We start from the raw sequence: 15000 nt of genomic DNA on the forward strand, positions 1-15000 counted from the left end.
CAAAGACGACAGGACCTTTTTTATTGTGTAAAAAAGGCATATTTAGCCACCGGACAGAATGCCCCCGCCCACTGTAAAAAATATCGCGAAAATTGCTAAGACTATAGAAAGCACTAAATGAACAAAAACAAATACTCATCTTTTATTTACTTTAATTACAAGCTAAAATATAAACCTTAGTTGTAAAAAAAACAAAGTTGTCCTTTAAATCTATGCGTGTGCCTGCACATGCTCCTGGTCAAATAGGTTCTAGCACGGCATGCAAGGCCGTCCCATGAGCAATGCAACCCCTGGACACATACATAGAACGGCAGTGCCATAGAATGAGACAGTGTAGTGCCTCAGTAATCTATAGCAGTGGTTTTCAACCAGTGGTCCTTGAGGGAGTACCAGGGACCTTTAAACAATGAACCTAGCATCAGTCTAAACAACATGCTATGTTAAATTACATTTTAACCTCGTGGTCAAGAACATGATGGACAGACAGATGGATGGAGGGAAGGCTGGAAGGCATGGATGAAAGGATGGAAGAGACAGAGGGATGGAAGGAAAGGGGTGGATGTGGGGATAGACGAAGGGATGATGGATGGATGGAAGGGAGGGATGGAAGGGAGGGATGGATGGAAGGGAGGGAGGCAGGGAGATGGATTGAGAAAAGGAGTAGGAATTATTGACAGAGAGACAGAGAGGGGTGGGAGGAGAGATGATAGAAGGAGGTCAGGAGGTCAGGAGGAAAGAGATATGAAAGAGATAAGGATACAGGAGGGAGAGAGAGAGATAGAGAGAGAGAGAGATTGATTTTTAACCACTCATTTATTCATAAATAAAATTGCTCATTCAAGAAGACGAGCACAGACTACAATGCAAACCCCTCACTAGAGAGTTAGAGCAACAACATCTACAAACATCAATCATTTGTGAAAGAAACTAAAACAAATGTATAGTATTTATTTATATGAACAATATTTTGTGCCCCAAATTAATTCTAGAAAATCACAATACAGTCACACCTTCTGCCATCCATCCATTTGTTTCTTTCTACTTAAATACATTGCCAACTTTCGCCCAAAGACGAAATTCAAAGAGAGAGAGAGAGAGAGAGAGAGAGAGAGAGAGAGAGTGCATGCATACTAGCATCCCAGCTGTTGTGGGCTTGTTGTCATAATAGGTGAACATTTGGAGAAAATAGGCGATGTACAAGCACTGCTTATAGATCGGCTATTTTCACTATGTGACCTTACGTACAACAAAGTACATTATATAGGGTTTAAGTGGAAATAGCACGCACGCACGCACGCACGCACGCACGCAGGCACACACACACACACACACACACACACACACACACACACACACACACACACACACACACACACACACACACACACACACACACACACACACACACACACACACACACACACACACACAAGCCGGTTGATGAATGTGGCAGCTCAGCTGTGGCTGCAGTTCTACAGCAACAGTAAATGTTAAGTCCGTCTGTCCACCTCTCTGTCCACCTCTCTGTCCACCTCTCCATTTTACTGATTGTTTACGTCCCTTCTCCTCCTTATGCTATCCATCCTTTCTTTTCTCCTCCTCCATTCCTGTCCCTTTCTCCTCATGCTATCCACCCTCTCCCGTCAGAAGAACAGGGATTCCCAAAACTTTTCAGCTCCAGATACAAAAGATTAAATTTGGTGTCTGCCCGAGAACCACAAAGAAATAAGAAATCCATAATGAATTAACCACTTATCCAACATTTCATACTGAAAATAGCATACCTTCAGTTCCTATTTATCGGTGTCACAATGAAAACAACATTTTCAAGGTGTTAAAGAAGAAATATAAAGAGATGTCGGCCGATATGACCTCATTCACTGCCAAGGAGGACTTTGACGACAGGGGACGATCAGGGGACGATCATACTGGAGATAAATATTCTGTGACTACTTGAAAAAGGTAAGAAAATTAAATTAAATTTGTATATATTAGTTGAACTGCTGTAGGCTTCAGCATTTCTGAGCCTGCATGAATGCAGCTAAAATTAGGCATAATGTGTTAACTCCACGACAGGAGATACAGGGGTTGACACTAAGGTCTCAGAGGCACTTGCCCGTCGGGCAAGTACAGGTCATGTTCTACTTGCCCAAAGGTCATGCCCACTTGCCCGAAAAGTAAATCGTCCATTATAAAATGATAGGTAAACTTTGAATTACCGTTCAATTGAACACTTATTTTTTTACTTTCTGGAGCTGTGCGATAGAAAATGTAATTATTTATGCCAAATACCTACATAGCTATGAAAATGACTGTGGGCTCAAACTTGTTATTTTATATTTTTAAGTGTAGCGACAGTGAAAACAGCACATTATAGGTTAACAGTGCTCTTATTGTACATTCCACTATCAGAAGACAGAGCTCTGGCCACGTTCAGGTGTTTAGACAGAAATCTGCCCTTAGAAAACTAAGGGCAACCCTTAGTGTCAATGCCTTATGTGATGTTGTTACCCGACATTAGTTTAAGTGAAAAAAGAATGCATATATCGGCATCGGTTGATATCTGAATTGGAAAAAGTTGAACAATATCGGAAAATCGAATTTCTGAAAAAAAGACAATCTTTTTTTACATTAATTTTACATTCATTCAGTGGGCTAAATAGCTGCCCCCCCCCCAACAATCACACAGGTCTCTGCAGCCTCCCTCTAATGACAGAGAGACCATTCACCAGCACAGCAATAATCACTAATTAACCCCCCCCCAACCAACCCCACCCACCCTCGACCCCCCATTCCAATCTCTGTACTGCAATTGACTCCTCAACATGCCCCGCACCCCCCCCCAACCCCGCATACCAGACCACTGGGTAAATCCTGGAAAACAAACTAAGGTTGTCTTCAACCCTCCAGTGGCTGTTTCTGGATATAATTAGATCATAGCGCCGAGAAAACACTCCCAAGGTAAGAGAGACAGTGCATTGTGGTGTGTGTGTGTGTGTGTGTGTGTGTGTGTGTGTGTGTGTGTGTGTGTGTGTGTGTGTGTGTGTGTGTGTGTGTGTGTGTGTGTGTGTGTGTGTGTGTGTGTGTGTGTGTGTGTGTGTCTTCTCTCTCACCCTACAGTAGGTGTTAGGTATGGGACAATATGAAAAGTTCATGACACTATTATTGTGGCCAAAATAATTGCGATTAAAGATTTTATCTTTAATCGCAATTATGCTTAAAACTCTTAAAATGCCACTTTTAGTTGTTAACCACTTGCACCTCAGCATCTATATTCTGGGGGGGGGAAACATAAGCCAAAAAAATAGTAACAAATAGCAAGGAAGTTTGGGGATAATGGGTAAGACACCGGTGAAAATAGGGCCCTTGGGGCTCTATTTTCTTACCTTATCCTTATCTTGCCTTATCCCTTATGCCTAATCTCATTAGGCATTTTTTATCATTTCATTTCCACTATTTGTCTCCGCCAGGAGACTATGTTTTCACTTTCCGTCCCCCCCCCCTCGGCCAAGCTAACATTGGTCAAGCCTCACGTGACAATACGTTGAAAGAGTGTGCTCTGATTGGCTAGTGAGACGCATGACGTATAGCGGCCTATAAATAGATGTGTCACTTTGAAAGAGTCTTTGTCTTTCAAAGTGAGGTAAGACAGGAATAATCACGAAATGGCTGAGAAATGGCGGAGCAATACATTATGTAGACACACTGGTGTCATCACAATACGTAATATAAATAGCTTAGACAGGATTAATCAAGAACAGTACATTCCAGTCACAGTTGATGACACAGTGCAACTAACTCTTATCATGCAAACTGAAGAAGCTAATCATTGTCTGCAAACTGATGAAGAAGCAAAGGCGCAACGCCTATCATCAAAGTTCCAATCTTGGAATAAATTCCAATATTTGCTGGCGGAGACTTGTGCTCCGAGGAGCACATTTTCTAGTTTAAAATGTTTTTCAAAATAAAATGTAAAAAAGTCTAATAAGATTAGGCTTTAGTTTAGGCATAACAAGGTAAGAGAGCCAACCTCTGGTCCAGTGTAGGACGAAGGACGATTTTTCACGATAGATGAAAACCTCTGCGATATGATTACTGTGAGCGTTTTGTATCGCCATGAATGATAATTACCATTATCATCCCATCACTAATATAGGTGTATAAACGGGAAGTGACCCCTAAATAGAGCAGAGATTAACTGCAGCGCAGACACAGTAAATGTGTGGGTCAGAGTGAGGATGAGAAAAGACACTTTCTCTCTCTCTCTCTTTCTCTCTCTGACACACACACACACACACACACACACACACACACACACACACACACACACACACACACACACACACACACACACAGATAATTAGCTGGCCTTTTCATGTGGCTTCCTCCCTCCGAGACCCTGTAATCACACAGGGAGAAAGGGCAGGAGGAGGAGGAGGAGGAAGAGGAAGAGGGGAGAGGGGGGCTTATTGAGTCAGAGGAGCTGGTGGCTTAAAGGGACAGTTCACCCCCAAAATGTTTTTTTTTCCTATCGATTAGTCACCCCATGAATGAAGCCTTGAATTCATGGAATTTTCGCATTCCGAAGCCAATAATGTGATGACCGAGTCTCCTACTGACCGACGACCCGGTCATCACATTATTGGCCCACGAATGCGACAAAAACAAAAACAAATCTCCATGAATTCGAGGCCTCATGGGGTGTGTAATTGATAGAAAATAAGTAATGTTTTTTTTGGGTGGACTACTCCTTTAATCCCATGTAACAGGAACAGGGGGACGCGATGAGACAGAGATTATTTGGGTGAATTAATTTCACCCATTTGCGCTGCCGAATGAATGTGTCAATATTGAACTTTTCATAATAGTTGAGTTCATTCATATCTCTATTCATAATAGAGAGGTTGGTATCTTGCCCTGCCCCAGTGTGTGCGTGCGTGCGTGTGTGTAAGCCGGTCACAATTACTTCATAATCGTCAAAATTTTAAAAAGCAAACCCGATACAAACCACCTATACGAATCCTTAAAAAAACATAATTTTTAAGGATTCATTGAAAACACCCGTCCTTGGTTCTGGTGACTGATATTGTCATTGCCGTGTTTTTTGAGCGGTGCAACCGCTCCTATAAGAGGGTTTAGGACCCATCCGTGGCGAAAGTTTTTCTTTCCGTCGTGAAAATTTGTCTTTTGCTGTGACGCCATGCTGTGGAAAACACGCCCATTGGCTAAACTTCGCAGGACGTGCTGTGATTGGCTAGCGAGACACATGATGAAATTAACTTCAAACTTCGCAGACACGCTGTGATTGGCTAGCGAGACGCATGATGAAATTAATAATAATGTAAAAAATGTAAGCACGTCACTTCGCAGGACGTGCTGTGATTGGCTAGCGAGACGCATGATGAAATTAATAACTCATAAATATCACCGCTCACTTCACACTGGGTGTGATTGTTCAATTACTTTTTCCATTTTCCAAAAATAAATCATAAAAAAATAGGGGTCCCTCCCTGCATGGCAAAAACATTTTTCAGATGGGGGTTCGCTAACAAATACATAGTAATCTGGGGGTCCTTCACATGAAAATGTTTGAGAAGCACTGGTTTAAAAAGCATTAGGAGGGAAGCCCAAATAAGCAACTACACTTAACTCTCTCAGTGCCAATGAAATAAAAAAATATGTTCTCTAAACTGCCAGCAAATTTTTTTTTTCAAAGTAAAAAGGAAGCGAGATACAGCCTTTTTCAGTTATAAGTCAAACAAAGAGTGGATGGAGCTGCAAATCTTCAGATAATGATATCTTGGGTTCTGTTTTTTTTTTTTTTTTTTTTTAATAAATAATAATATTTTTTAAAAAAAGTAAAACTCTGGATTTTTCGTTCTGGCACTGAGGGCATTCAGAAAATATTCGGGATAACTCGGGGCTTGGCACTGAGAGAGTTAAGAAACAAGACCCCACCCCCCAAAAAAAAACATCCCAGACCTACCAATATTTACACATGACTTTACAGAAAAAAACAAGCCCAAAGTCGCTTACAATAAGCAGACTTGGCAACACTGCTCTGTGTCAGTGAGAGCAGTTCATTTGTCTTCCATCCTCTACTTCCTGTTCCAGTTATGTTGTCCACATATGAAATTATTAGTAGCTTCTATGTATAATATTGCGTAGACATGCAGTGTTCTTCAGCCAGGCCTGTACTGTATGTACAGTATGTATGCTTCCCCCAGTGGAACATACAAGCAGTGGTCTAAAGTAACTAAGTACATATACTCAAGTACTGTACTTAAAGTACAATTTTGAGGTACTTTTACTTTACTGGAGTATTTCCAAATGTCTATACTTTTACCTTCTACTCCACCACATCTCAGAGGGAAATATTGTACTTTTACTCCACTACAATTATTTGAAAACTTTAGTCACTAGTTACTTTGTAGATATAAATTATTATATTATAAAACATACATTAACCACTTCAGCCCTATTTTATACCTAGGCTATTTGAAAATAGCCGATCTAAAAGCTCACAACGCGTCGCATCGCGACGCGTTGTGAGCTTGTAGATCTGCTATTTTCAAATATTTTAGTACTTTTACTTTTGGTACTTTTTGTACATTTTGATGCCAATACTTTTGTACTTTTACTCTTTCTAAATTTTGAATTCTGGACTTTTACGTGTAACGGAGCTATTTCTGTATTTCAGTATTGATACTTTTACTTAAGTAAAAATATCTGAGTACTTTTCCCACCACTGTACATATGCTTCCCCCAGTGGAACATACAAGGTAACATTGTGCGACTCGTGCTGCCGCATAACGAGGTCACAGCAGCTGCACAGCTGTTTTTAGGTTACATTTCCCCTCCATATACTACAGTATCTCGTGCATTTACCCTGCATTTTTACTATGGCTATTCTTTCACCGCCTGCTATTTTTGGGCAAGTCATTATAGGTGAGGAAAAAAAAAGAACATTCTAAATAGTTCAGTCCAAAATAGCAAAAAATAGCTGCATCTACAACCTCGAGCACGTAGGTCAGCTATTTTCGCTATTCGCCGTATGACAAAGTATTACTGTTAGTGGTTAACCCATTGAGACCTGAAGCCGATTCTACATGTCTCCTAAATCTCAACAGTATTCTGATATACGTATGTTTCTATATCAGTGGTGCTCAAACTTTTCTCATGTCAAGGAACCCCCAAAATGATATGTATATATTGACCCCCATCAAAATATGTTGTTCCAGGGACCCCCCCAGAAGCAAAGATTTGAGTTAAAAATGTTCGCTTTAAAAAAATATATATTCAAAGATTTGCACACATTTTCACGATTTTTAAAAAATAGCAGATGTACAAGCTCGTAGCGCGGCACTCGGTGCCGCGCTATGAGCTTGTATATCTGCTATTTTTGAATAGCCCAAAGTGTAAAATAATGCTTTTTAGCTCAAATCTAAAAATGACACAGTTCCAGGTCTTAAGTGGTTAATGTGTGTCTTGTATCCAGACTATGGCCAGAAGTCTCCTAAATCTCAACAGTTTTCTGAAAAACGTATGTTTCTATATCAGTGGTGCTCAATCTTTTTCATGTCAAGGACCCCCAAAATGATATGTATTTGGCTGCAGACCCCATCAAAATATCTTGTTCCAGGGACCCCCCAGAAGCAAAGATTTGAGTTAAAAATGTTCGCTTTAAAAATATATATATTCAAAGATTTGCACACATTTTCACGATTTTTCAAAAATAGCAGATCTACAAGCTCGTAGCGCGGCACTCGGTGCCGTGCTACGAGCTTGTATATCTGCTATTTTTGAATAGCCCAAAGTGTAAAATAATGCTTTTTAGCTCAAATCTAAAAATGACACAGTTCCAGGTCTTAATGGGTTAATGGTCAAAAACCACCTAACTCCACTGAGCTGTGTTTGGGTAAAGTGATGATAACATAAGGACACATTTCAAGTATCTGACAACGTATGCAGTCACCGTACCAACTATGACGAGGCAGTATTGTGTTGTTCTAAAAACATGGTTTCTGTTTTGTTTGTTGTCGTTTACCTGAGCAGGCGTGTCATGGCGTGTTGTGTTGTCATGTTTACCTGAGCAGGCGTGTCATGGCGTGTCGGCACACGTAGTGCAGCGGCGTGTTGTGCTGGTACTGCTCGCCGTACGAGGCGTTGGGGTCCAGGCCGTCCCGGAACTGGGGGTTTCCCTCGTACAGCTGCCAGGCCAGCACCTCGTCCCCGCCCACCAGGGCCTTGCGGAACTTGGTGGCCGTGTTGCCCATGGCAACAGCTTCAGCTCTGTGTAGGGGGGCGGTGGTTGAACCGGGCCCGGGGTTCGGAGCGGTGGTCGGTGGTCCGGTGTCGACGCCCCCCCTCGCTACCTATAGGGAGGGTTGGGATCGTTTAGGATTTTTTTTTACGATTCCGGTTCCTTAATGATTCAATTTTAACGATCCGATTCCTTAACTGTTCCCTTAAAAATATATATTATATTTTTAAGGGAACAGTTAATATATATATATATATATATATATATATATTTTTTTTTTAATATATATATATATATATATATATCAGAGGTCGCGTTAGTCCGATAATTGCCGGTTTTGACCGTTTTTTTATGACAAAGACCGGAAAAAATAACTCTCTCCGGACATCCTGACCGGTTGATAATGACACGGCTGTTCATTAATTATCACCGCAAAATTAGGCACATTTCAAATCCTCTGCTTTGCAAGCTCTCTCTCTCTCGCTCGCTCGCTCGCTCTTTCTTTCTCTCTCTCTCTAGCGTGCGTGTGTTTCTGGGAGAGAGAGAGAGAGAGAGAGAGAGAGACGTACTAGACGTAGAAAGAAAAGAGTTTGTCACACGCTGTTAGGTTACACCTATTTCCTGTTAATAATAACCAGTGTAAAATGTGCTGCATTGGGCGGTAAATGGGAGACACTTTATTGTGAAGGTACAACAGGAAGAAGAAGAGAGCTAGTTGTTGCTGCTGCTGCGTAGCCAGCGGTCTCGGCAGTCCGCGGTCCGGTTACAAGTTACATTATATAAAGTTGTGTATTTAACAGCCAGTCACACACAAGTTGTGTCATTACTAGTTAGAATATGTCACAGATACTAGGCTAATACAAGGGCACTTGTGAGTAAAGTTGGCAAATTGCCCTACAGTTTAACAACAGTGCAGGTTGAAGATGAAATCTAACACAGATGCGTAAATACTCTTCACAACAGCTATAGGCTACTGCAACTATGGCATCGAGGTGAAACATGACGTTAATCATAATCGTGGACCTATTTTTAACTATATGAGGTGGACACGTTAAAACGTTACCACTTTGAACTGAATAGCTCTATGAGGAGACGACAAGATTCTCACAACTCATCAACTTTCCCACGGCTGTCCCAACTAGACGCACGGACCGCATCCACTGTCTAATTATACAGTATAACCTCCTGTGATTGAGTAGTGGTCTATAATTTATTGCCCTAACAGGTCAGCTGAGCCACGTTATGAAGGATTCATCTGAAATGCCCAATTTTGTGCAGTGCCCTTTGATTAGAAAATGCATACAAACGCAATTGATTATTGAGAAACCATTACGCACGCAGCATGCGCAAATGGTAATGTAGGTAATTAATGTATTTGTGTAAGATGACCCTGCTATATAAAATGTGTATATTATGATGGTTCATGTTCAAATAGCTCAATCCAAAATATAATGCTGTAGGCCTAATTGTTATGCTGTATTTACGCACCTGCTTGTCATTAATGCATACAAATAATTATGACCGTTATTTTTGTCAGATGTCCGATAAATTTGAATCCTTCCGGACATTGGGACCGGCAGATTAAAATCCTAGCGCGACCCCTGATATATATATATATTATTATTTTTTCTGACCTCAATTACACCCAAAAAAATGTTCTGTGGTCTGGGGTTTTCTGAATAATTAGGCTAAATAAATAAAGTGCTGTTATTGGCCCGTGGATTTTGATGTCACAGTCCATTAATCCCGCCCCCTCTCCTCACCACAGACAGCAATTATTTTATCCGTTTTAACACTGAAAACTATGTGTCAGATTCATCTTCGTATCCAATTTTGAATCCTTATGACCTTATCCAACCAGGGTTTACATTAGCATTGAGGGGACAGCCCTCAGAACACTGGCATTTCCATGACGCTTTGCTGCCGCCCATTCAGTCCACACTAGTAGCAGCTCGCCGGCTCCGCATTGTTGTGATGACGCATTTGTTAGTGCGACAGCCAGGGGTGACAGGCAGCACGCTGTTGCCAGATTGGGTAGTTTTCCGCTACATATTAACACATTAACCGCCAAGAGCGTAGTCCTACGGTCCATTAAATCCAACTGTTAAGTGCCGAGAGCGTAGACCTACGGTCCGGGTGATTTTCCCTTTTTAAAATTTTTTTTTTTTTTTCAATTTTCGACAAGGACCATTTCAGTGTAACACCACCGGAAACGGAACTATTTGCAATCCAGTTTGGCCTCCATTCTAAAGCGCACACTAAAACTCCATTTTCTCCTTGTACTTTTTTCTCCTCGGTCATCACTGTTTAACATAAACCGTTCTAACTACAACATGGATGCCCCGTTTGACACGTGGTCTTCACTGCTCGAACCAGGCAGATGTCTGCGATGTAAACAAACAGTGCACAGCTCAATCTTACGGATTTTAACAAGGTCTATGGCGACGTGAAAAAAACAAAAAACAACAATCAAACCTTGGCACTGGTGAGTACATTATGAGATTAACCTCTGGCGGTGGAAGTGTTAAGGCCTGTTTACGGTGTGTTTTAGCTGGGTTTTCGCCTGGAAGGCTCTTGGAAATCTGGCACACTCTTGAACGAAGTTCACAAACGCCAGAATGAACGCGTTCACAATAACGTTCATCTAGCGGAAATACAGTATACGTTCAGTTCACGTTCGCCCCAAAACATGAAAAAGTTCATTGAACGATAGTTCATTGAACGAGTTCAGGCACAACACTGTGAGTCCACATGCCAGCTCTGACAGTGTGATGAAAACTGTTCCAAATGTGATGGAAACCGATTCCGGTTCCTCAATGTTGGACCCAGGGACGTGCACAGATAGACTCTAGGTGGTGCTAGAGCACCTGCCCTTTGACCTCTTGACCAGAAGTGCCCTTTTGAAAAAAAGAGAAAAAAACGTTTTTTTTTCCCCAGTTTTTTTTTTACAGCAGGGGTCTTCAACAGGGGGTCCGGGACCCCTAGGGGGTCCTCAGAGTTACTACAGGGGGTCCGCCAAATCTTCTATGTGATATGATTTTTCTTTTTACCATAACCACTCGAAACCTAGCATCCCTTTTCTGAGGAGAAGTTTAGCCAAAAATAGCAGATCTACAAGCCCACGTTGTGGGCTTGTAGATCGGCTATTTTTGGCAAAGAGGTATAGGTGTAGAGGGAAAAAAAGAGCAGACCAAGTCAACAAAAAAGAGTATAATTTACTTGAGCACCTGCCCCTCAAAATGTCTGTGCACGCCACTGGTTGGACCTGGTTCCATCCGGTTTCCTGATCGTAACACCTACCTACCTACGGGGAGCGGCGAGCGACGCCTGCCTGCCGATGACCTCCTCCTGTCTCCTCCCGTCTTCCTCCTCCTCCTCCTCCTCCTCCTCCTCCTCCTCCCCGGCTCACGGCAGGTCGTAGAGTTTTAGAGCTTCATGGTTCACTGCATCGCTCCTTCCCTGCAGAGAGGAGGAGAGGAGAAAGGGATGAGAGAGAGGAAGAGAGTGACACAGACAGAGACGGTAGAGAGACGGGGGTAAAAATCATTGGGATGTTCCAAAAGCAGGTGTCTTCAACGTTTTTCAGGCCAAGGACCCCCTAGCTGAGAGAGAGATGAAGCAGGGACCCCCTCTATATTGTATAAAATTGTCTTTCAGATTAAGCTTTTCTTTTTTTACTTGGTCTGCCCTTTTTCCTCGCAGCACCCACCTGTCCACTTCAACAGGTGTGTGTGTGTGTGTGTGTGTGTGTGTGTGTGTGTGTGTGTGTGTGTGTGTGTGTGTGTGTGTGTGCAAAAGGACTTTCTCTACTACAGAGCACGTTCTGAAGACAAACATGATCAAATTAGAGAACGTTCTGGGAGCTATAACAGAGAAAGAAATGAACAGATAGAGCAGAGGAGGATGGGAAAGCAGGAATGAGCGATAGAAGAATAGAAATAAATACAATAGAATGTTATATTGTAATTGTTTTGTCTTTTGTACTTACAGTGTGTTTACTTGTATTGCATGTATTGATAGGTCTATGTTTTGTATTGAGTGAGATAAAAATCACCAATTCTAACAACCTGCTCAGGGACTAGATGAAAACTAGCTCTTTGGTAACTCTGGATCGTTTACATCAGTGGTTCTCAAACCTTTTCATGTCAAGGACCCCCAAATTGACACTTAGTAGCCCGCGGACTCCCATTAGAAAAGTTATGTCTCAGGGACCCCCATAAGAGAAGATTTTTACGGCTCTAGCAGTGATTCTCAACCATTTTGATTTCAAGGACCCCCAGTTTGACATGCATTAGGGCTACGGACCCCCATTTAATGGCATTTCTATCTCTGGGACACACATTTATAGTGTGGTAAAATCAATGTTAATTTAACTCTGAGAGTGTACAAATGGATAACGGGTCCATTTGGTTCCATTTGTACACTCTCAGAGTTACAGACCCATAAGGGTCCATTTGGTTCCTAACTATCCACCATTTAGCTGGGGACCCCCTGAAAGTCCCTCAAGGACCCCTGGGGGACCCCTGAGAACCAATGATTTACATATTATGTGAAAACTGAAACGTTGATTAATGCGCATTGTCCCTGGTTAACAACACATGAATAAACAACACAAATAAAGAATGAGAGGACGACCAAGGAAGGATGCGATGGAAGGAGAGAGAGAGAGAGAGAGAGAGAGAGAGAGAGAGAGAGAGAGAGAGAGAGAGGCATTAAGAGACTATCAATCAATCAATGGGTCCATACAGATCGATCAGCGTGATGCGCTGTGAGGCCATATCTTACAGGAAAGACAGAAGGGGCAAAAAAACAGAAAGACGAGAGAGAGAGATAATAAAAAAAAAAACAGAGAGAAAGAGAGCAAGGAGGGGCGGGTTAATAATATCCAGGCCATTGATTTGTCAGTCGGTTCATAAAATGGCAGATCGATATACGGCCACAGCAGGAAATGGACTTTACGTCTGCAGAGAGGATATTATAAACGCTTGATTTTTCTACTTTGTGTCGTGCGCAGAAAATAAGCTGATCTACAAGCTCACGTCGCGTCGCGCCGCAGTGGTGGAAGATGTACTCAGATATTCATACTTGAGTAAAAGTAGCAATACCACAATATAAAAATACAAGTAAAATGTTACAAGTAAAAAGCCTGTGTTCAAAATGTTACTTGAGTAAAAGTACAAAAGTATTGGTACCAAAAGTAAAAGTACTAAAATGTTTTGAAAATAGCAGATCTAAAAGATGCGACGCGTTGTGAACTTGTAGATCTGCTATTTTTAAATAGACTAGGTATAAAATAGGGCTAAAGTGGTTAATGCATGTTTTATAATTAGGGGTCCTTTGCATGAAAAAGGTTGAAAACCACTGCCATATTATCATCAGCATTAATAGTGTGACTACCAATTATATGAAGATAGAGGATAACTTCACCCATTTTCAACCTAAGTATTGAGGGTTTAAGTGGTTAACAGTGTGAATTCCCCCAAAGTGTTCAATCAATGCATTCCATAAAGCCTGTAAACTTAGTTACTTCAGCGTCCTGAGTTGCCATAAACACGGCCCTACTTGTAGATATCCCAGACGTGCGTGCGTGTGTGTGTGTGTATCTGTCTTTCTGTCTATGCGTGTGTGTCTGTGTGTCTGTGTGTCTGTGTCTGTCTGTGTGTGTGTGTGTGTGTGTGTGTGTGTGTGTGTGTGTGAGTCAAACCACGCGACACTAATCTGCCCAGACCAACCTAGTTTTATTGTGTCGCTCGGAGGGAAAGAATCACAGGAATCACAGCTACGGCAGCAGCAGCAGCAGCAGCAGCAGCACTAGCAGCAGCCTGCCAGCATCTGATTCTGTAGTCTGTCTGTCTCTGTACCAATTCTGTTTCACTCTCTCTACTCTCTGCAGTGGTGTAAAGTAACTAAGTACATTTACTTAAGTACTGTACTTAAGTACAATTTTGAGATATTTGTACTTTACTTGAGTATTTCCAATTTCCAATACGTTTACTTCTACTCCACTACATCTCAGAGGAAAATATTGTACTTTTACTCCACTACCATTATTTGAAAACTTTAGTTACTAGTTACTTTGCAGATGTAAATTATGATGTTATAGAACATACATTAACCTATCTACCTGGAGGCTGAAACCTTGAGGGTCAAACGTGCCAATAGAGAAACAGCACTTTAGTGACATAGTAAAACCATACCCTCACCCTCATTATCATAACACAACAGGTGTGGGCATGAGGAGGAGGAGGGACTAGGACAGGTGGGTGGTGCTAAGGTGGTGGAGGAGGTGCTAAGGTGAGAACCAGGTATACTTAATGAACTGGAGGCGTGTCCACATAAAAACATAATTTTAACAATTTCTGTACACTTTTTTGAAAAAAATCTTCCTCCTAGTATAACCATAATACCTGATGATTATGTTTTAGGGGGAAAAAAATCACTGAAAATCACGGCACCCCGTCTTTAAAAAACAAAAAAAAGAAAGGAAAGCCCCTAAAAAGACATGGTATCGCGCACTGAAAATAGACAATCTACAAGCTCGTGGTGCTTGTAGATCGGCTTTTCCTTTCCGGGGCGTGACATCAGCGCGCAACCAAGTATAAATTAAGCAAAAGCTGTCACATAGACGTACGCGCACACGCGCGCGCACGCACACACACACACACACACACACACACACACACACACACACACACACACACACACACACACACACACACACACACACACACACACAC

At 41.8% G+C, this 15000-nt stretch overlaps 1 protein-coding gene across 3 annotated transcripts in view; it reads right to left on the reverse strand.

Moving 5' to 3' along the window:
* LOC311062248 (ankyrin repeat and IBR domain-containing protein 1-like) overlaps window positions 1–15000 on the reverse strand; it is a 63833-nt gene that overhangs the window by 38464 nt on the left and 10369 nt on the right. For 2 of the 3 annotated variants that reach the window (XM_084081129.1, XM_084081127.1), the window contains exons 2-3: window positions 11564–11722; window positions 8089–8371 (exon numbers count right to left, since the gene is read on the reverse strand). In XM_084081129.1, the coding sequence (XP_083937255.1) occupies window positions 8089–8276 (188 nt within the window). In that variant the 5' untranslated portion in view covers window positions 8277–8371; window positions 11564–11722. Of the gene's footprint in view, window positions 1–8088; window positions 8372–11559; window positions 11723–15000 lie in introns of all 3 variants that reach the window. The other variant, XM_084081128.1, reaches the window with a different exon arrangement.

This window comes from Gymnoscopelus microlampas (assembly GCF_963454915.1).
Source record: "Gymnoscopelus microlampas genome assembly, chromosome: 15".
Lineage (NCBI taxonomy): Eukaryota > Metazoa > Chordata > Actinopteri > Myctophiformes > Myctophidae > Gymnoscopelus > Gymnoscopelus microlampas.